The 24,575-nt window shown below is 35.8% G+C and overlaps 1 protein-coding gene across 1 annotated transcript; it reads right to left on the bottom strand.

Annotated features, from left to right (window-relative positions):
• Positions 1-1,626: 1,626 nt before the first annotated feature.
• On the bottom strand, positions 1,627-22,143 carry LOC110373163 (retinaldehyde-binding protein 1). Its single transcript, XM_021330347.3, has 6 exons — positions 21,986-22,143; positions 20,126-20,361; positions 13,312-13,468; positions 11,911-12,053; positions 4,103-4,264; positions 1,627-3,294 (listed from the first exon to the last, which is right to left on the bottom strand). Exons 2-6 carry the CDS (start codon positions 20,351-20,353, stop codon positions 3,112-3,114), a joined length of 873 nt encoding a protein of 290 aa, XP_021186022.2. The 5' UTR covers positions 20,354-20,361; positions 21,986-22,143; the 3' UTR covers positions 1,627-3,111.
• Positions 22,144-24,575: the final 2,432 nt, after the last annotated feature.

Below are 24,575 nucleotides of genomic sequence, written 5' to 3'. Positions count from 1 at the left end.
AGGTATATTGAATTCCATTACAGTAGCTAATCATAAGATATACTTTACATACATACATTACATATAGATAAATACTTAGGTACATTTAACCATAATGTGAAATTATTTGATACGGATTCAGTTTTTCATAGAGGAACTTAGGTCAACAGACGGGTTCTGCAGTGCACCCTATATAAGATGCCTTGAACATAGCCTGTTGTCACTATTCCGCACGGATCCACTAAAACGCCTTATGAAAACTTGTTAGTAAGATTTGGTTTTATTCTCATTGCTAAAAGAATCAGGACAGGAACATTTGAATACAATAACGATAATGATAATAGAAACTGGTTCAATATTTAACAAGTAATATTCAGTCTTACGTCAAACGGTCTCCCTAGTTTAGAAAGGGGTCAAAGAAGAACGGGCTACCATTGAACATGATGCCAGCCATTGTTAAGCCCCAAAAAGGTTAAAGTGTAGGTTGCGTTTGTTTTTAAGTTATACATAGGACAGGTTTAAAAGATAATAAGGTATATAAGTAGGTACTGAAATTATTGCTTAGGTGACTATGAGTAAAAAAATTGCAACTTTGAATAGATTTTCAAAAATAACCTAATAGGTAATAGTAATTACCCATACGTAAAACGATTTGCGTCATTGAAGTTTCTTTTTTCAGTAACCATACTTTTTGCCATCCTTTTGCACTTTGGTTCGATGTTTTGATGAAAGGAAGTACGTACGTGGCATTAATTAAGAGTCTGTCAACACAAGTGATAATTATGATGTCCACTGTTCCATTTATTACAGGACCCATGAAATTGTTTCCACGTGATCTTGCCTTCACAACGACGGAGAAAATTACCTTTCAGCATATATAGTTCCTTGTGCATACAATGATACAAGTATCTACACCCAATGAAAGACAGACAGCACACGACATTCCTTATTTCAAAATTGTGTTAAATCTCATTGAGGAATTATGAATTGTTGAACACATAGATTGTCAAAACAATGCTCCTCTTGTAACTTGGAGGAAACGGAAGTTTATATCCGTGATGGATATGATATCTCAAAGTGGCTGTACCTATTAGTATGGCTAAAATTAAACAGCGCGTATCTAATAACTGTATAAAAACCAGTACCTACCTAATCTACGAGAAGTTGGGACACAAAGGTGACATTGACAAAATATAACTACGTAGGTATACGTAGGTATTTCCCGTGATTTTCAAAAAACGGTAGGTATTTTTTGTACTTTCCCGGACGTCATTTGTTGAACCACTCCATTAATCCCAATTCGTTCATCAGCCTTTATATGCTTCCACCAAAGGTAATGCTCCTCCCAACACTTTTTGTCTTTCTAATTTTTGACATCCTCAGTTTTGCCACTGTTCCCACGTTCTGTCCTCTGCACTTTTGGTCTTTAGACTTTTTTATGTCTGACATCATCTATATTAACATAATAAAGAGGAAACATTTTCTTGTTTGTACTCAAAAGGCTCCAAAACACTGAACTGATTTGTTTTTTTTTTAACTGTTGTCCAGGTACGGGATAAAGTTTTCCCGAGACGCGAGTGAATCTGCAAAATACAGCCAACAGCTTGTGAAAAGGGACGAGTAATGGATAAAAAGAAAAGACAAAAATAAGTTTGATCATTTTATTCATTTCGTAATACCTAAACGGGAGTCATAAGGAATTCAATGCATCCCGAATTATAGACATATGTATATTGAGCAAATCAGGTATTTTCATCTTTCATACAATACAACTTTACAAACCTATAAAACAATATAAAAATATTTTTGGAATGCGTCTATTAAAGGCACATTGGCATAGATATATCATATCGATGTTGACCAAAGTTTTATCCTCTCAACTTTTTTTAGATTTATCACTTAAATGCTAGAAACTCATTTATACATCATTACATTATCAAGGATACATAAACTTTTACATAGACTTTGAATTTGTTAACATTTTCTAAATTTCAACCACATGTTTTTTTTTTTATTAAATGCAATGACATCACACAGTCATGTGCACACAGAACGAAAATACAAATACTACGTATCCCTAGCTACTGTAAATGGAAAACTGAATTGTATAAGTTACAATAAAATGTGTACTAAGTATATTTTGAAAACACGGACCTTCCTTCACAAGTTATAAAAATATATTCAAATGTACAGTATATCAAGTTACACTACTTTTGTTGATTATACAGGGCTGGTACCGTACAGCGTACGTCATCAAGTCACAGCCTACCAACATGCGAGTTGTGCTCAAGTCATAGTGAACATAATTCCTTTCCTACACCTAAATAAATAAAACTGCCTTCGTCACAAAGTTCAAACCTACCATGTCATGAAATTCGCTCACATTCCCATAGAAATTGACATTAATTATGTACCACATACATGCAATTTATCCTAAATATAACACCAACCAAACGGTCGTTGATATAAAACTTACATAAAACCTGCATAGATGAAACGTACTAGCGATTAATTGCTTAACCGCAGCTATCTAGCCTGTGTCGATCAATTAACTTAAAACCTTAAAAGTATAGCCTTATTTTACTTGTCAATATTTATCACATAATATTTGTTAAACATTCACTCGCACTCATAATTTTTGGAACTGTTATAAGCTACCAAGTATCGTCTTCCTTAGTTTCTTCTTTTTAATTCTAAATTTGGTAATATCTATACTTACAGAACAAAGAACCCTGATTATGGAAGAGCTCGGGCATTATACTACTGGTGCTCGGGCACATGGCATTATCTAACAATTATCGAATCACCACTCTAAGCCAGGACTTAAAGAACAACGGCTATTCGAACACGTACTCCACTTTGTTTAAGTCTTACAGAAATCCTAAATCTAAATTACATTGAGAATAGTTTAAACGAATGTGATCTGCCAAACGTGATTTCCGATAAAGAAAGTAACTAGCCGAATCTGCAGATTATTCAAAAAAATATTTTGTGACCATTTTGGAATGCGTTAATGAGATTGGACATCTCGGGTCAGAAGAGGATGAGGTTATAAATATATTGTACTATGTTGCTGATGTGTCTTCGCTTGGAACCACGGCTGGCAGTCACAAGCGTGCTGCTAGATTGGTACTATTTCTTGGCGAACCCGTAGGTGTTCCAGTTGTGGATGTGCGGCAAGACGTCGTTGATGACGGGGTACCACTCGGCGCCGGAGTAGTCGATGGCGGGCAGCTCGCCGCCGTAGTCAGCAGGCAAGTGTGACGGCGCCATGTGTTTGTGCAGAGACGACATCTTTGAGCCGTGGAAGAAGATCTGGAATGACACAATATCAAAATTAATAAGTACTGAAATAAAATTGAACGCTAAGTATGTCATTGCCACAAAACCGCAAGGTGTAGCGTTGGTAAATTAATGCATGATAGCATATCATTCATACTTTACAAGTGTTAATCCCTAGCATCCTTCTACGAATTAATTACCTATAAGGCAGGACCAAAACGCAACAATAATAAATACAGATAAGTAAATATTTTCGTGCTACCTAGCGAAGAACAACTACCTCATAAGGACTGGCGAGAAGGTTCCGACTACTCACACCAGATGACGTTAGTTATTGGAAATCAGCCATGATTAATAAGGACTAATGTATCAAAAGAAAATTGTTCAAAGCTGCGCCGTGGTAAAAATTAAATTCCTACAGGAAGACAAAAGGTCTTTGTTTTTCAGTCCGTACAAAGAAAATGAGGACGAGTCCAAACTCAAATTCAACGACATTATTTGTAAACCGCAAAAACATAAGTGTCTGAATAATGAGTATCATTAATAATACAATTTCTGATAATTATCATTACATTGTATGTTAAACAAAACCTCAACGATGAATAATATTTTTTTTAAAACATCCATCAAAATAAAATAAAAATGCACACAAGGCCCCCATGTAGAAACCATTGGAAAGGTCGTTTCACAACCTTAGACTACGCCTTACACATGGGATACATTTCCTTGTCGTCATCATTTGCCTACCTACTTAATATTGGATGCACACTGAACATGAATATTTATTTAGGACCAAGAATCGATTCGAGTCGATCAAAAGAATCGCTTTGAAGCTACTTACTCTGTTCTTAAGCTTCTCCCTGATGAAGGGCTTGAACATGTTCCAGACGACGTTGAAGATCATGGGCTGCTTCACGAAGTGCACCTCCTTCAGTCGTAGAGGCATGGCATCCTGAATGAATGTCAGCAGGCGCTTGGAGAACGCTGGTGTAAGACCCATTGTCTGTTGACAATTTGAGGAAAATATTATTATTTGAATTAAAATATATTTTGGATATTTTCAATTTGGATGCTTATATGGTCCAAGTTCAGTGGAAATACAGGCATCAGTTTTTTTAAACAAATGTTCTCTATGAATTTTCACGTTTATGTACCTAATCGTCAGTGAACTTGAGCCTTGGCCATATACATAACATAGCTATAATGAGCTCCTAACCTAAGCCATACTAATACATAATATCATAATGTCTTTGCCCATTCCCCGCCAATATGAAGTTTCTAGATATTCGCGTACTGATTGACACCTGACCTCCGCGCATCGATATCGATTGTAACCGCATCACCTACAACCGCAACACATTCTTCTTCTCACCCAATGTTGAAGGACTGCTTTTGCATAATTAACCTTCTACTACTGGGAATAAAACTCAATTTCACTTGCTTGGCTTTTGATCTTGCATCAGTTTGATAAACAAGGGTACATAATATTTAATAAATTGTATCATTACAGAAAATGATAACATATAAATGTTTTAAAGACAATAAATGGTTGAGTTATTTAATCAGCTCGATTATACGTCATTTGGCGAAGTTGGTGGGTGAGTGACCGAATATATTTATTCATATTTGATAACCTACGCCCCACGGGTTGGCAAGCTCCGACCATCAGCGGTTCCGGCTTGGCTGACGTGGGTCAGTGATCGCAGTCTCTTGAAAGACATTTAGTATGCGTCTTTCGTTGGCTCACGGCTTTTCCATTTATGGGGCGTTTCCCAGCTCAGATGCATATTGTTTTGCAACCTTAATGAATAATGTGAATCGTATCAAATGCATCAATTAGCACATCTCGTTGTCATACATTTGTCAGTAACATAATGCTTAATAGACTTCAACTAATTGACTCGATGTTAAATGAATGATTTATTTGTTGTTAGATGGATAATATTACCTTAGTAATCTCTTTAGGAGTTGTCACGTTGGAGATAAAATACCACTAATTTGCCATTTTTAGCCCTCTTAGTAGGCTAAGTAGGCTCCTACTAATGTAATACATGTAGTATTAATTTGAGGTAGATTTGGTCCACACCAGAAACACATTTAAGTAAAAAGATTAGGACTCACTGAAGATTTAGAAGTACAGCAAACAAAACAGATAAAGATTATGACATTAATTAGAAAGCTCATTGAATAACAAAAATAATAATCAAGCACGTAGACATCGACTGTAAATACGAAAAACCCGTGTCACGTATTTGACCAGTCGTGATAATCTGTCATAAATTAATTCAGACAAGACTTTTATCTGAGGACCATAAAAATTACCCATTCATCTTATAATAAGCAAATCGTCCCGCTATCGACATATAACAATGTTATCAATTAATTCCTAAAGTACGGGGATATAAAGATAATCCTTTTACAACTTGGGAAATCTTTGAATTTGCCCTACATTCGCGTAAATAACAAACAAGTTGTTTAACCTGTGTTAAATCTTACATTTTAGACCGAGGACATTGCATAAAAGCGACAAACTGAAATCAATAATTTGCGATCAACTAGACACCTTTAACATTATAAAAACATTTAGGTACCTACATAATTGAAATTATTGTTTCTTAATTTTGAGAAAATACCATTTATCGATACAAAAAACAATAACTCATGTAGTATGCGTATTTGTAAATTAAGAATCCATCCACAATAAACTGACAGTGACAATACATTTGTGGGCCCGCCACCAAACGAACCACGTAGGTCGAGGATACATCAGCTTGAGGAGCAAACAAGTAAAGCCACGATATCAGCTGTTTACCCAACGTCCGCGTTTATTTACACTCGTCCTTAACAGACGCTAAGGAAAACTCATTTCCTTCTACAGACAAAGGATGTTGAACTAAAATATTGATCTTCAGTTAAACTAAATCCTTACAAATTGTTGTTAACTATTCCATTGTTTAAGTTTCACATATTTGTGATTAAATATATGAATATTAAAGCTTAACTACGATTTCAGATATAGGGGAAGTACGCATTTACTTAAGGTATCTTAAATGTTATCACGTACAAAGTAGACGGTAAAATTTGAGGTAACCAGCTTGGAGTGCTTGCACAATTTCCGCTGTGATTTTCGTAACATTCGTTATTAGGTTCAATATGTACCTACTTAATATCACGAAATAGATCGTTTGGGTGTCATTTAATAAACTTCTTCGTGTTTCGTGAGTCATAATTTATGCTCAATTTACTGTATGATAGTAATGCAGCAATCCCATATTCAGGAAAATACGCTAACAGCTTTACTCTACATAAGTTTAAAAACAATACCAATTTAATTCAGTTAGTGGTACGAAATATCGGTCAGTAGGTACTTTACATGCATGTGTAGTATTGTTACTTGGGATCACAAAGTAGTCCAAGGTTTATAAACATAACAAGAAAATATGGAAGGATCTTTACACAGTACATCACAATCTGCGGAATGATCAACAGCCTCGGACGTGACGCCCCTTGAGAGGAAACCCTGAACGAGTGCGTTTTCCCTGAAGATGTCCACAACTATTGATCAACGGTGACTAATTGTTGCCATTTTCATACAATTACACATTAATCTGCATTCGTTTCCTTCAATTGATTAACTTAATGAACGCCATTGTTTGGGAGCTCAGCTTCAAGAACACGTGACGGGTTATAACGTTATTTCACGCTTCATATGAAAAACGTTTTAGTTTCGGCCACTGTTATACAGTTATCATAAAGTTTTGAAATGAGGAACTTAATGATATGATGGACGCGTGCGTTATGATATGACAAATCAAATTAATTAGCCATAACTGATCTAAACAATTGCATTAAGTGATGAAAGAACGCGGTAGTACCGATTCACACGGTTGTAATGATATCGATATGTTCTCACAATCATGAGTAGTGCGACGTGATCAGTTAGCTAAATACATTAATTTCGCGGATCCTAATATATAAAGCAGGCGGACACTGCTTCGACCTTTTCGTCCGATCGTGATGCGACTGACAAAGGTAATAATGTGTTTATTGGTAAACACACTTCCTTACTTTGAGGAGTTTGTACTGCATAATTAGGCATGTGAGGAAGGATACTCTTTATTTGTCAGGTTAAAAACGCCGAGAACGTTACAATGCAAAAAGAAAGATTTCTTATTATCATGATTCATTACTCTGTTATCATAGTAAATGTCAATTTTCCATTGTGGTACGTTCGGAATTTCTACTTAGCTTGACTGACAAGGCAACATTAAATCTCAATTATAATCCTTTTAAAACGAATAAAACATGTTAATCTGCTTGCAAAAGACAGATTAATATACAAGGTCGGCTGTGAAATAACAAAACCCAGTATCTGCACAAAACCAAATTTTATAGGAGAGCCGAAAAACGATTTCATATCTTTGACAGCTTGCCGTTTCAATAATATTAGTCGTACCGTCCTGGGAGTGATTGCAAAATTTGAGGGAGATAACAGTGTTTTATAAAAAAGTGTTTTAATGCGTCTATCACCAAGTATGTGCGTAGAGGAGCAGTTACTAATAAAAAAATTGTTTTCTTAGTTTTAACTTTTTGAGTGTGACAATTTCAAAACCTAGTAAGATCACTTGCTTTGTTTTCATCTAGTTCTAAAATATATTGAATGGGGACAAAATGCAAATTAATAGACCTTGTAAGATCACTTGCTTTGTTTTCATTTAGGTTTACTTCTATTAGGAATTTACTACCCGGGATAAGCGTCGCATTTTAATAATATGTTATTATGTGTCGTAGTAGATTGCAGTGGAAACTGTGATTTAATCATTACTCTCGTGCTGCAAAAAATGCATGAAACTAGCTTGTAGATAGCAGAAGGTACATAATATAGCAATACAATGCAATAAATTATATTGGTGCATAAGCAAGATTCCACACCCACCCAGTTCCCAGTTTCTATACATTCACCGTCTTACCGACACCGACTAGCGCGAAGACTCGACGAATTCCAACCACCGGAGCAGGCTGGGTTTCGGAGCGGATACGGCACCATAGACCACATCCACACAGTGCGGCAGATTATACAGAAGACCGAAGACTATAATCAGCCCCTGTGTGTAGCATTTGTAGACTATGAAAAGGCCTTTGACTCGGTTGAAATCTGGTCTGTTCTGGAGTCCCTGCAGCGTTGTCAAGTAGATTGGCGATACATCCAAGTGATGAGATGTCTCTACGAAGCCGCTACAATATCCATCCAAGTACAGAATCAGCAAACAAGGCTCATACCGTTGCATCGAGGAGTGAGACAAGGGGATGTTATTTCCCCGAAACTGTTCACTAATGCAATGGAGGATATGTTCAAGACGCTGAACTGGAAAGGACGCGGCATCAACATCAATGGCGAACACATATCTCTCACTTGCGATTTGCTGACGATTACTTGGACAAAACCAAGGTCATGTTCAATGAACATGTTCTACCGGAACCGATTGCGATACACGGTGCCGTTCTCGAAGTTGTTCGGAAATACATATGTATACCTAGGGCAGACATTGCGGTTAGGTAGAAACAACTTTGAGGACGAGGTGAATATGAGAATTCAGTTGGGTTGGGCTGCATTTGGGAAGCTACGTCGAGTCCTAACATCGTCGATCCCACTGTGCATAAAGACAAAAGTCTTCAATCAGTACGTCCTACCAGTCATGACTTACGGAGTCGAAACGTGAACATTGACGGTACGGCTGGTCGCTCAGCGGACTATGGAAAGAGCTATGCTCGGCATTTCTCTGAGGGATTGCATCAGAAATGAGGTAATCCGTCAGAGAACCAAGGTCATCGACATAGCCCACCGAATCAGCAAGCTGAAGTGGCAGTGGGCTGGCCATATTAGCCGAAGAACCGATAACCGTTGGGGAAAACGAGTTCTAGAGTGGAGACCACGCCTCGGCAAAAGTAGTGTAGGACGTCCTCAGGCACGGTGGATTGATGACTTGCGCAGGACGGTTGGCAGGAGCTGGATGCGAGAAGCCGAAAATCGATCTCAGTGGCGTGCACTTGGAGAGGCCTATGTCCAGCAGTGGACTGCGATAGGCTGATGATGAAACTTGCAAAAACCAAGCAATTAAACATTCATTAAAGTCAAACAAGACACAAAACAAAATCTCGACAGTTTCCAATAAATTTTACATGTTTGTGTTACTATTTTGAGGTTATGCCTTTTATTCATAAAAAACCTTGGAAAACAAACAATCTTGACAATATTATACACTGAAGCGTACTTACATTTTACCATGTTGTTCTTTTAAAGCACTCAAGATCAATTTCGACTTATAAAACTGATTTTTGCTCATTTTTAGAGACAAAAACACGCACGTGCAACGACTTTTTCTCACTTACTAAAGTTGCGCGGGAGTTTTGACGTTTATTACAACCATTTCATTGGCTTAGTATCTACATGAACCATTTTATATCCAAGTAACTGCAAGCACTTACTGGGTTTTTAAAATGGTTGATGTTAGATACTATGTTTTGATCTTGTAATTTTTGCATTTTGAAAACGTTTACCGTAGATACTAGGTTTCCGACTTTGTGTAACTTCGTTTTTGTCAAATTTTTGGGAGTTTTTGCTATCCTAGTATGTGGAGAGTGGTCTATAAGGTCGAAAAATGCAAAAACACGCATTTTTAAAAATTTGTCAGATACTAGGTTTTGAAATTGCACAGCCGAGGTGATAAGATAACAAATATATCTGATACATAAGATCCTGTTCAGTGTTTACACTGAGAGCTAGATACGTCTAGAACGCATGGAATGTCGTAATCACTACACAATTTGTTTATGTACATACAACAATAATATTATCTTTGTATGCAACACATTAGTGCAAGTATTTGCGAAACATTTTGCAAATTCCTATTAAAAACTATCTGCATAGCAGGGTTGCACAACATGATTCACCTAGACGTAATATTTTCTCGAGAGCCAACGTTCTTCACTATCAAAGTTTAATTTAGTTGATTATAAGTACTTCTCAAATACACGTAGGTGTGACACATTATTGCAATTGGTGTTTGTTGATACTTCTGATTCGCACCGATGCAACATCATGAGTATTTAAACGACTCCTCGACTTTGAGATGGTGTTAATAAAACCGCAAGAAATATTTATAGCTAAGCACAAGGCTGTGTTAAGCCGAATAAATAATAATACACCTTATATGTACAGTATTAATGCATGTTATTATTTCGTAACTGCGCACTGGAACAAAGATAAACCGCACAATGCAAAGAGCGACGGCACGCTAACACATACTTTACACATTTCTTTGTTCGTAACATACAGAAAACATGAACATTGCACCCTATGCTGGGTACCTACTGCACTTTGTTTTAGGGAATTCATGATTCACCAGCTCGACCGCACGCAGGCGACACGCATAGAAACAATCATATTTACATTTCCGTTCAAAGTCAAACATTAAACTGGTAATTCCTTCTATATCAATCAATTTTGATAATGACATTAATTTCGATAAAACAAGATAACATATTGCATTTCATTGGTACCTACGTACTCAGAATACCTAAATATTCGCACGTGCATGTATGCTGCACATGAATCGATTCTATCTAAAATATTTGACTTGGAGTTCAACAACAATAGACTAAAGAAATGAATGGTGAATCAATCGAGTTTAAGTAGTTAAACAAATCGTGTTGTATCTCACAACATGACCGTGTCACTCGGCTGCGTCGCTGTCACTTCGTTACGATACATTCAAATCAACGTCGCACGCGCAGTGAAAGTGATCCCTCCACTCCCAACAACAATATCGTGAACAGTCATTATCTCTACGGCTGAGTACACATTTTTATAAATAAACAATGACGTTATCAATACGCTAATCAGAACATTTTTGAATGAATGCCAATAACTACCCAAAAGGCATTTAAAGTTTATAACAATGCAGAGTTTAAGAAAGAAACAAGTTAACAAACACCTCCGTGTGAAAAAGACCTAGTTTACATACATTTTTCTACTTCAATAATAAAGAACAATGCACATTAGTATGCAGACCTATATAGAATTGAAACAACGACCTAGAATTCATTATTGTATTGGTAATTTCCTGAAAAAGCAAGGGCTAGCTGTGCCAAAACACCTGTGCAAACTGCATTGAACTCTAATACAATAGTTACAAGAGTCAGCGACATTTGCAGGTTCTGCGCAATTTAATAGCAGAAACTAGTTTTAGCAAATACATCGTTGGATCATTATGACGACACGACAGTTTAGTTGGCACAAATAGCAACATATTATTTCGTCATGAAAAAGTCGACACTCCGCACATGCGCTTCACGTAAACCCGAAAGATGAACGATATGAGAAAGGCCAACACTAATTTGATGAACGCAATAGTCTCGTTCACGGGCCAGGTGAAGTACTTACTGCGTTCTTATAACACACATAGCAAACAAACCCGTCTTACACTTGCAAATCAAGTGGTAAACAAAGCATTAAACAAATATTTCAATGTTATTTTTTATCTGCAAAAGACTTCAATTTATGTCGCCGATGCAAGCATCCTATAAACACTTCGGTCGGGCTGCGAAAATTAGAAATACATATACATAATGGTTTATTTTAGTACTGACCTGTGTCCATCCCATGTCATAGAAGTCCATGATGACGACAGTGCCTCGGACCTGTGACTCGGGCTCCAACATGGCCGCCTCATGGATCAAGTAGAACAGCTTGAACAGCTGGTCAGCATTCACTTTCTTCGGGTCCCATGAACCTGACAGATTGACATTTGTTAACTATGTTTGTTTACATAAATAAATATTGTGTCACAACACCATGAGAGGTGCATTTAGGACGTTGACCCTGAAGATGGAATTCTTTATCTAAAACTGTGAATGTCTAAAATAAAACGATGACATAAAATGCAAATAAGGGTCATAAAAGACCGGTGATTTTTCTAAATCTTGAAATATCCTTCAAAACAAAAGGCTACGGGATGATTTATAGTCGTCTGTCAGTGCAATATGTCAAGTGGAGAGAATGGGTTTTCGTAATGTTTTGTATGCGGCCCACTGGCTCACTGTCACTATTTATGCATATTGCGCATACGCATCGAATACAGAATCACATACAAGTCGCGATAGAGCAATCCCATTACTCCCACAGTTTGAGTCTATGTTTACTTGACTGAATAAACTAAAAAAGTAATTTCTGCAACCTATTAGGTTGATATAAAAATATATATCTTTCATCAAAATGTCAATCAATTGGAGGAAAACAAGATAAGATTTTTCTAGTGTTGTTTCCTATTAAACTGTGCTCCGGATTCCATTTCGTTCTCAAGATAATCTCTTAGATATCGTATCATCGAGCACAAAAATAGAAAGTGTTCTCTCGTTTATGTATTGTCTTATAAGTAAAGTCAAGCGATTGATCATTATAGTTTGTCACCATTGTTTTTTCGAGACAAAGATTCTCCACGGTTCAATCACGCCTCAGACTTTATTTTGATAGATCGGTTATCACTTATTCACCGATGACAGATACCACGTAGAATTCGTGTTATGAATGTTTTATCTTGTTTTTAAACAAACAATGCTCAATTTTGTAAATCATATTTGGTGTCTTTTTGAGAAGAAAAATGTTGATTGAATGAAGTGCTGTTGAATGCAGTACTAATATGTAGCTATCTTGACCTCCAAGTGGGTAAGTATAAACATGAACTACTCATCGAGTTAAAGGTCGCCATATTGCATGAGCAGTAGCATAACGGTTTCCCAGCCCTACGCTTACACAATTGCTAATATTGAATAACAATCAACGGAACTTTTAAAACACTCAACTGCAAAGAAAACCAGTTAGTGTAAAAGAGCTAGAATTTATTATTATATGATAAAGGTTTTATTAGTGCCAGTTTATCTATTTGAATCAATGTTTTTCTCGACTGAGCAAGGCTCACAGTTTTGGAGATTGTTATGTTATGATACGTGTGGACTGCATTCACTGGTCTAAATTAATATAGGGTGTCTTACCTCCAACATTAACGACGAGAACTCTCCTGCCCTTATGGTCGCGGCCCTTCAGAACATTGACAACTTTGTGCTCGAGGAATGCTACACTTTCTTGTTCAGGCAACAGGTTGTCCAGCAATGATGCATTGTCGCGTTTGAACTCGGCAACACGACGCATCTGTAAACAAACAAATATTACTTTATATCTTATACAGTTTGACATAATTGGAACTCTTAAGATGTTTCCCAATCTAAACCTTCAAGGTACACAAATCTACATTCTTTTAAACTATATCTTATGATAGCCAAGTTATGTATAACCAAGTTCATGCTATTAGGTAAGTCTTATATTTATGCGTATAGTGATCATGAGGTCATCATTTATAGACGAGAAACGTCTCCTATTAGAATAATGAACTCCATAAAGAACTGGGTTTTAATAACAAAGACACAAAGTATCCATACACACATATCTACATAATATGAAGGTTCTAAACCTCACCTTACGTATCTTTACTATTTACATACGCAGCCTTTTGAAAACAAACTAAAGTGAAAATAGTACTTTTACTTTAAAATCTAGATTCGCTGTCTAGCAAAGCGTGAGTGCGAGTGAGACACAAATATCCGCTGTAAAATCAAGTTTTCCAAGCAATGAACTTATTCATGTTGAAGTTATCACTGCTTTCCGGCGAGAAACTTGGGCTTCAAAGAGAAAATATAATTATACCTATATACATAATTAGAGCTCGACTAGACGTGCAGGTATAATTTGCAGGTCTGCCTGTCTACCGTCTGGATCTAGCTCATTTCGAAGAACCTGTCTCGTGCGTTTAATACCAGTTATTGCGAAATGAATTAAATTAAATATGTTGGCCTCGAAAATTTATTAATAAAACTATAACAACGGAGAAACATATATTATTATTTCTTTTATAAGTAAGTCTACCATTATCGGTTTGACTATAAAAGCTTTTGTTCGTAACTAAGAAAGGACTTGCATACTTAGATCATTTATTTAGATCCTCTTCATGCGATAATGGTTATCATGGATCTAGGATTAGTAAAATTAGGTACTTAACTAAGTTTTGTTTACCGCTCGTATTTCATTAATAAATTAGATACATTATCATAATCACCTAATTAGGAATTGTAAAAGCTATCTTTAGCAAAAGGTTGCGGCGTAGCATGCGTGAATAAAAACAAAAATATTGACGACTTTACTCGATTCTTGTAATCTCAACTTGTTATCATAATAATCGAATAGTTTACATTATCTGTGCATAACACAATGGAAGTCATTTCCTTGTTAGTTTCGATAATATGGTATATTACCAACAATACAATGATGAAAACAACCGGTGAATAAATTATTGTCAAGTGAGGTGCACAGAAGGTAACTTAGAGGCGGGATAGTTCGTTTTAAAGTGAATCGAGTTATGTTAATCACGTAACAAGTTGATGAATGGGACAGCTCGTACACGCGACTCATACTAACCACGCGTAATCGAGTCTAGCTATCGATTTACTAATATTCGGCACACCGAGCGGCAAACGCGCAAATTCGGACGCATAGACAATAAGTAGGTAACGTAAGAATTTGCGTCAATCATGCCACTAGAATGCTTATACAAAGGTACCTATGTTATTTACTAAGAAAATTGCTGATATTAAGATAATTGAAATCAGACACGCACGGGTAAGCCATTTTTTACATTTTGAGTTTATTACTTGCACCCCAAATTGCAGCAATTTTAGCGATGCAACGTATGTTTATCTCATGGTCAACAATTTGTAGAAACAATCATAAAATATTGCCTAATTGACTTTATTTTTCTGTAAAAATAAAGTACCTATAAGTAAAACATTTTTTTCTAGTAGCTTGATCTAGATAGACTTGGTCTTACTTTACTGGAAGCAAATCTATTATTCATTGTAATGTAAAGAATAGACTAGATTCGAAGTTCCATACAACATTGTACTAGATCTATATGTATGTAAAAAATTAACACCCACCCACAGTGGCTACGAAAAGTCAATTTCTCTATAGCAGATTACAGACCATCAGTCTTTTAAGAGCTCAGCACATGTTTCAGAGTCACTACATCTGTTAAGTAAAAGTAAGAACTGTTCAACTGCTCATCCATAATTGCACGTGTGTAGCCTGCCTTAAGAATTGAGGAAATCACGCACGAGTCCTTAGTCTAAGATTGATTGCTCAAGCAAGTGACCGGTTAACGACTGATTGCAGTGCCCACCACTCTCATACCTACTTCGTAGTTCACCATAGTAGTGAGACTGTTGCCTAATCCCTCTGTTATTATGTTTAATAACATCTAATTGTGTCTACCTTTGTGAACTAGTATCTAGTACTCACACCTTATGCAATCACAACCATTGACGATCACATTCATTAAATTAGGTAACGCTAGAGTTGTCAAATAAAATCTATTTTCGTAGCAACGCGTTGATATGCTTCATTAGTCCTATTTATATAAATGATCACATTAATATTTGTGTAATAGTATGGCAGATAATTAGACACAAAACACTCATTGAACAGAACAACTGACGAACACATCATCAGTATTATCGAGAAGTAACGCCAGGCCAACAGTCAACTGTTATCGTGACAGATAATACCGTATGCATATGAACAAAACATATTAATTTATTGTAAACTATTCTCTAGTGCATGAATCACCTACTAAGTTTTGTAATTAGGCTTATCATTCACCTTGGGTGATTATTTGCATGCAACAATTACCTACTGCTGAAATTACGCGTCTCGTTTAACACTAAACTGAAACGGGATTTAAGAAAATAAAGAGCCAAATCTATGTTTTTTTGAACATAAGTGTTGATTTTTTAAACCAAATAATACTGTGTAAAGAAATATTTTATTGATTTAATATAAAACCTTGAGAGTGTTGTTTGCAGGCTGAAAAGTTGTTGTTAAAAATTGTTTCTAGAAGCAATATAAGTAAACACAGATATTGATGTATACTTTGTAATTAAGTAATATCTAATGGTTCATGTACAAATAAGATTACATTTATGGAAAGTAAACAAAGTGTGAAGTACCTCCTTACATATGTTTCGAATGCAACACACATTAGAACGCATCTACAAGCGTCTGCGTGTGCGCAACATATTGAGCAAGATTCATTCGCTACACGTCAAAGTGCATCTTGGAATCGGGTTTCTTAAATATTTTCTTAATTGGTCTCGTATTTATTTATCTTTGCCACGGTTATTAAAATATTTGTATGCATTAAGAAATTCGCAATAATATACATTGTAATTACTTACGGTAAGAACCTAGCTACAGGGGATTTTTATTTGTTTGTGACGATGATTTATTTCTGAGTTATTAATATATCCTTGCTCATTGCAATCCTCTCACACGTCATTAAATCTAGAACTCCGTATTACTTTTTAAAAGTATATTGACAGCTTTCAAAAGTACAATAGTTACCATGCACTGATTAGATTAGGTCCTATAACTCCATGAATGGAAATAAACAAGTTGCATGTTAAAATTAACGATAGTGTATCAGCTATGAGGACTAGAACATATCCGGGTCGGGCCGTGATAACCGGCGAAGCCCAACGCTTGACTCATACTTCACGCATCGGATCATGAACGCGCCCTTTGAACAATAACTACAATAACTAACTAACAAGGCTGACTTTGTTTTGAAATTCTAGTGTTTGTCAATCTTGTACAGACTTTAGGTTAAATTAACCTTTGTTCCAATTGTTTTGTATGTAAATGAGTGTTTATCGAATTGTTCAATGTCGTTTAGCTTGAAGATACTCAGCGCTTCATTTGTTTTTGTTTTCCTTTTTTGTCTGTAATTTCGGCGTAGTAACTAATCTATTTTACATTCTGTTGTAAGCTGCAATTTTTAAATGAATGTTAAATTATTGTAAAAATTGGGGCATCACGTGTTTCCCACATTTTCAGCGTTAAGAAAGCCGTATCGCACGTGGCGTACACGCTCGTACCAAGACCTTGCGGGCAGTTTTCCCGGCGTTTACCGCGCCGTATAACTGGTCTATTGCAAATCTTCCGCGTGAGACATGCAACAGTGCGCTGTTTATTAAACAAATTTGTACGTATTACACGATGATAGTAGGTACTGACGAACTGTATACGCAATGTACCAAAACACCGCATGAAGTCATAAACATCAAATATTCCGCTCACCTGCTCTTGCATTGTTTAGTAGCCCAATTAAACTGTTACAGATACCTGTTGAGCTTTGTGGAATATATTAAATAGGTTCTGATGGCCTTCAAAGTTTGTTGGCTCACTCCATTCAAGTATAGCAGCTATTTTCTCGTTTAAATTGTATCATGTTTACGGATTAACAGCAACGCTTCGGATAACCTCTCAGCGCATATGAACAAGATATCGCTGTTAATCAATAACTACATCTTTATTTATAGCTGTTGTCAGATAAGCCGGCATAACCGACAAGTGCAATGTGTTTAGTTGCAAGTGTATGTTAATTTATAGGGCGGTTGGCATTGAACGGAGTCACTGTTTATCTGCACTCTACGATATTTGCGCGAAAACAAATGTGAAGGAGCAAACAACACTTATCGGGAAAATAACTACACGCAGTTAATAAACAACACATCAAATACCTACAAACATTTAAATTAACGAAATTAGTTTTCCCAGAAAGTATTCAAATTTCCAAACTGTTCAGGAACGAAGTAATGCTTTGTGCATAACGAAGAGAAATATTTGTTATTTGAAAACTATTGCCTTTCCCAGCTGAGAACTTCTTGAGACCTCTCCTTTCTACATGTTACGCGTTTTATACCTAGATAAGTGTAGCTACAGATGTTTGACGATGCAATAGTACACGTGCCACGTTATAACTACCCAAAATGAATAAAATACTAAGTCAAATTCATATCATTTCGACCTCAATTCTCTCGCGACCCCGCCGGTCGACAAACAACATTTCTAATTTATTGTTTACGCCGACAACATTTAAAAATAAGTATAGCGGCAAATAGTGATGTGCGATAAGGGTATCTGTTGTCGATAAACGTTGAACTTTGACATTGCGTCGGCAGCTTATCTCACCCCTTCCGACGACAAGCGGGCAGATTCCTATGTTATGCCCCATGTTTATAAACAGAGGAAATTGCTTTATCAGTTAACTGTCGATAGATAGCTCAGACTTGTGGTAACGTTGAGATAGCCTGCCTAATTATGTGTAGCCCATCTCTATGTTGAGACTTTACTAAGGCAAGATAATGTAATTCTGTTATCGGCACAGTAACGGAAAACTTATTGCATACTTATAAATGAATGAAAATATGAGACACAGAGTACAATGGTATTAAACTAATAAATAGGTAACGTCAGTTCTGTAATTATTATGAAATGTATAATGTATATAACGTCATCGACGTTTCTATAGTTTCTATGTGTACTCAATATATTCACAATAGATCATGTATTTAACTAGCTACATAATAAGCGCAAATAAAAGTAAAAGTTCAACAAATATTGGATATACAGCATTAATTGTTATTGTATAACATTGTCACTGTGTTACAGCGTGTTATGTAAGCGTACTAATTATACGTAGATACATAACTAATAAATGTACTGCAACTTCATTATTGCAATAATTTATTCACACAGTTATAGAAGCAACGAGGTTATGATCAAAGAGCTTGCAACATTGAGTAGTCTTGTAGAACTCACATAAGTTGTAATACCATTGTTTTATCTCATCATTACTTATCTAATATTTCAGTAGCTATCGCATTTGAATATAAAACATATAAAGATAAGCAATTAATCCCCTAATAGTGATTATTATCAAATAATCTACATTTTAATAAATTCGACTCATAACATGAAGTCTAATAGTGTATCAAATTAAGAGTTCAATGACATCGAATATCTCTGCACTGTGTTGTACAACGATTTAAAGCTTCAACAAAGTTTAGCGGACATAAGAAGCTTATTTTCTAAAGCTCTAATTAGGTGTTAATTATTTATCGCTTCCCGTGATAATAATCACAAATGGTTGTATTGACGAGTAAGTAACAGATACTAACGAGTCATTAAAGACAAAGAAAGTCTTTACAAAAATAAGTAAGATTTTAATGTTTAATTAAGACATTGCCACTACCAATTAAGCTCAAACTTTAGCCTCATTTATTAAATCGTATGATAAGTTTCAAATTATTGAGTACCTACTAAAGGAATGTGTTTACTTGTGGGTCTGTTTACAAGTACAAAAGTAAATTACATAGATACCAAATACAGCAAGCAGGTCAAGCGCATTTCAAGGAGATGTTCCATCATTTAGAGGTTCCGTCATTTAAGTTGATTATAATCACTGTTTATTATCCTTGGTATAAATCGTAGGTATAATAAGCGGGGTCTAGGACAAGTCCAACGAAATCAGTCGTTAACCGTTTGTAATTGAAGTTGCCAAACACTACATTATTATGTAGTTGGCGAGTTACGCAAAGTTAGTAGGCTGTAACAATATGACCCGCTTAGCTTGCACTCGTATGCCGGTGAAGATGTCGACTGGTGCAAATTAAACTGTGTCTAATAATGTAAACTGTTACGGATTTAACAACCAACTGACAGAATAGAGCATTAACTATTAATATGTATTAGGTTAAATTGTGTCTACTTAAAGGTAGTCCTCTAGCGACCGGAACGGAGTTCCACTTGCCGTGGTTCATTAATCGCACGTGCGTAATTGAACATGGGTGCATAATTGTGAATTTACAGGCTTAAAAACTAAGTCACAGCCCGGAAAAATAGCAATGTGAAACTTACAAGTGCAATAGCGCTCTCTGGGTACCACTTGCAAGGTCGGAGGAAGATGGTGAGCAGCTCGTCGTCTTCTCCGAAGCACAAATCTTTGTTCTCCTTAAGGAGCTCCCGTAGCCTCTCGAGTGCCTCGCGGACTCTCTCCGGAGTCTCGCGTAATTCCTTCTCAGCAATTGCTCTAGTTTCTGGCGACAGCTCAACGCTGCGCTCTAACCTGAACTCATTTGAACTCATTTTGGTATCTGAAAAGAAAGACAATAGTTATGAAACATGTGATGACATCTCTGCATTCGCTACGAATAACTACTTTAATATTTTAACTTCTTGTAACTTTATATTAAGGGCACAGTAACTAAGCACAAGGTTTTCTGAACCATCAGATGTCTTAGTCGATCAGATAGAAATGTTTTAACACTCATTATTGTCAAAGGGCATCGTATAGCAACGGCCGGAGTATGTTGACATGACACTGGCCGCAAGGCAAGGACTTATTGTGGATTCAGATCACGCTGCGCCGAAGCACGTGTCGCTCACTCCACGATTAAAAACACATCATTGCGTTGGAGATCGATTGCACAAATCTATCGACCACTGGCCATTGCTAAAATGACCCGCCGGCCTATAACGCATAAGTGCCGGTTAAGTTTTATTTCTGATGCCATTAAGCAACCGAGGAGTTTTTATATAATCGGCAAGTTATATTATTTGTAATCATCTGTTAATTCAGTCTTAGTTCTGAGCTTTCACTTTAAAAGTTTGTTAAAAAGGTTTGATTTGAGACGAAGCCTTTTCAATATTTTCGTGACAATTTCATACTACGTCAACATTAAGTAGATAACATTTTATAATCAAGACTATATATACCATTAACATAAATGATCTTTAAATAGTATATCTTCAGTCCAAAAAATATTGATAAGCAAACTAAATCTCGAATGTTTAATACATATTTGCCCATTAGCGATGGTGCATTAAATATTGACGGATTTTAATGACATTCATTATCACGGATCTTAGGTACTTAGCAACAAAGCTAACTTGAAAACATAACTATGTATTAATAATAATAGGTAAGGCTTTTGTAAGTAAATAAGTAAAGGTATGTACGTATCAAGTGAAGTGCTCTTAAACGAAGTGTTGGACATTCGCTATTTATCTTGAGTTCAGTCAACTCTACACGAGCTCAATATTGTTCTACATAAACCGCTTACCTAATATACTATTTATAAGTATAGGTAAGTCTAGGCGAAAGCTGTAATGCTGATGTTTGTTTTTTCTTGTCCAATCGCTCATTTGCAATATTTTTTAATTAATTACAAGCTAAGCAATAAATAGTTTCGTGACTGATGATTTTGCTTAGATACTCTATTTATTTTTGGGTGACATCAATAATTTAATAATTAAAATTAAAAATTACTACTGCGATTTTTTTTCAATTTCAAATACTTTGTAAAACTGAAATCAAATACTTTGTTCTGATCTTTCATGATAGTTCTGACGTCAGAGATGCAGAACACCCGATCACATATTTTAAATCTTATTGATATTTATGTTTTCTTGTACCATTTGATTTTTTTTTACTTTTTATATTGGTTTTTGGTTTTAAATAAATTTCCAGAGGTCCATTTCATACACTGGCCCATATCAACAACACCTTGTCACATTGTTCAATAATTCATGAAAGCTTAGAATATATACAAAAAACCGGACTACAAATGCAGGTACAATTCCATACGCATATCCGCAATAGCATAAAACTACATAATTATCACAAAAACGAGCACCACACAGTTGGATCACATTTTTTTCAAACCTCAGTAAAAATTTTCACTAACAATATAAACTGTATTGCGAAAATGCACTAACCTCACTCGCGTAGTTCACGCGCCGGTGGAAATCACAAAGGGCGGAAAATCGATCGTGCGGCGAGTGAGAGGCGCAAGCGAGTGTGCGCGCGCGCAGCCAGCCGGCTGTTATATAGACATGATAAGCGCACACGCTTACTTTGTGCCCCAGCCTAGCGCCTTGTCACTTGCACTTGCATACAAACTCTTTGAAAATAAGCCCCGTAAGTGTGCAGTGCATGCAATTATAATACCTTCTCATAAACACTCATCATCGATATATTGGTGCAATTTTGTAATATAACAGTGTAAGTGCAGAGGTGAGGTTTTATTCGACAATAACAATAAAAGTGTAATCTTCGCGAACATTTTCAAACTATCTTTTCTTAACCTTATCTTATCGATAGATCTTTCAAGTCATTACATTAGCTAATAATTATCATAATAATCACTCGGAACTCAGGCATCTTTCCTGCAGAAGAGATAATCTGACATAGATTATGAGCACATCAAGAGAATGTTGGCTATATATTATTATACTTATACTAGACGGCAATAAGTAATAAACTATAACGATCTAATATTGCATCATCGAAATAACAAGTCTTGCCATATAAGGGTTTACTTTTAGCCAACTACGACAAAGGTTATATTTTTTAGCAATTTATAGGAACCTAGATAGATAAATTCAAAAAATGTTGACTTTGCGATACTAAAAATACATAAAACATTATAAAAATTACCCGCTCCTTATGCAATATGAAAATGACTAATCATCGTAGATGCGCACACGCAGGTAGGAACATGCTGTCCCATAATCTTTATAGATACATAAAAATGATAAGCTGTAGATGGTCTAATTTACGTATTCTACTGCATAGGAAATTACCACGTTATCTTTGTTCAGGTATACCTACATTAGTCATAAGTCGTACCTAGTACACGCAGCCGATCTATATTAAAATAACATCATGTAATGTTTTTAATGTGCACCACGAGGACAGATAACATAACATTGCGAATAGTTTCATTGTAAAAACGGTACAGTCATTGCAATTTTCATCAATTCCAGAATTTTCCTAAACTGAAAATTCGAGTAGGCTACTTAAGTAAAAACTTAAAAGCACATTGGCTAAAATGCATAAGAAAGCTCCTTATTCAAGTATCAGCGAATACTCCATTAGAGCCAGCTGCCCAAATTCTCGTTCTTGTAACTACAAATAATTTTCAGGATTTTCAGCCATGTCTTCTACATTATCTTACATTCATGCTACTACAGTAAAAGTGTAAGTAGGTACAGGGTGCGATCCTAAGTTGGTGGATAGGTAAGTATCCATCTTTCAGGATTTATCGCTATCATATCAAGAGAGAGAGTCTGAAAATACTAACTTATTGCCGATTGCTGCTAGGTAGACTAACAATAACAATCGCTGTGATTTTCTTTTGTTATATCTTTAAATCGCTGTAACAGGTCAAATTAAAAACAAAAGTCTGTATTTTCTCTTTATTGATAACGATGACAAAATAGCATGTTAATGATTTGGTTGAGCTTAGGGGAAGCTACATAAGAACTTTATTTTAAACTTAATTAAGTCTGATCCTGCTATCTTATCTGACTAAATATCAAAGATAAGTGTGACGATCCTCAATTTGTCAACATCGGTAAGGAACAAAGTGACATAATAGTTTCTATGAATTAATTTTTCCAAGGCTCATATAATATTATCTGTAGGTAACGCGGCCAGTCCACAGTTCACAGATCAAAGAAGTATTGTAGCTCGCAAGAAAAGAACAATGTCCATGTGAGTGAGTCATGAGCACATACTGCACGTATTTACACAAAGACACATTATTGTCACCGCGATAGGGACTTCGACGCCCAAACCTCTTTGTTCAAGGCGGTGTTAAGAAACTTTGAGCATAGCAACTTACAATTACACACAAAACTTGAAAATCCCGGTTATTAATGTAATTTTTTTTCAATTATTTCTTGTCTCTGTAAGACAGAAGTTTTTCACAAGAATTATGCTGCAAATAGATAATAAGGAAGTGATAAGTATTTGAATTAACATATCGATATTATCTTTCAATAAACGATAAGGATATTCGGTCTTCTAATTGGACAATTATTGATCATCACTAAACGATGTGTCTAGGCTTGCCTATAGGAAGGGCAAAAACAATAGACTAGCGCGTTTTGTGACTAGATCGCAGATGAATAATTTGTTTTTTGTCCTTGGTCTGGAACGGATGCCCCTCCCAGTCCTAGGTACACATATTTTCTTATTGTTACATCCTGTGTTTGTACCTAATATATATAATGTATATTTACTTATTCTTTAGCTATTTACATGCAATTGGTTAAAAACCCAAAGCACAGAATCAGGCCATCACACCTACGATTTTTTGTATTTCTGTCATAAAATTATCGTGCATAGAATAAGTTGTAACTTTCAGTGCAATTATCTTTAAAAAAAATTGAAAATATGAGGAGTACAATTTACTCTTATTTTGCCAATATGTAGTTATAGACACATCTAACCCCTCTAAATCCATTTAGTATGGCCCTAATCTAGTGTAGTTTCATCCTAGAATCCTCAATTCAAATATGA

This window comes from Helicoverpa armigera, chromosome 6, assembly GCF_030705265.1.
Source record: "Helicoverpa armigera isolate CAAS_96S chromosome 6, ASM3070526v1, whole genome shotgun sequence".
Lineage (NCBI taxonomy): Eukaryota > Metazoa > Arthropoda > Insecta > Lepidoptera > Noctuidae > Helicoverpa > Helicoverpa armigera.
This window is presented reverse-complemented; position numbering and strand designations above follow the sequence as displayed.

Bases quoted from the DNA above. Each gene is read 5' to 3' on its own strand.
- LOC110373163 (XM_021330347.3), bottom strand. From the start codon at position 20,353: ATGAGTTCAAATGAGTTCAGGTTAGAGCGCAGCGTTGAGCTGTCGCCA. The intron at 12,054-13,311 runs GTAAGACACCCT...TCAATCTGTCAG, and splicing joins TCTCGTCGTTAATGTTGGAG to GTTCATGGGACCCGAAGAAA. The intron at 4,265-11,910 runs GTCAGTACTAAA...AATTGTCAACAG, and splicing joins ATGACATGGGATGGACACAG to ACAATGGGTCTTACACCAGC.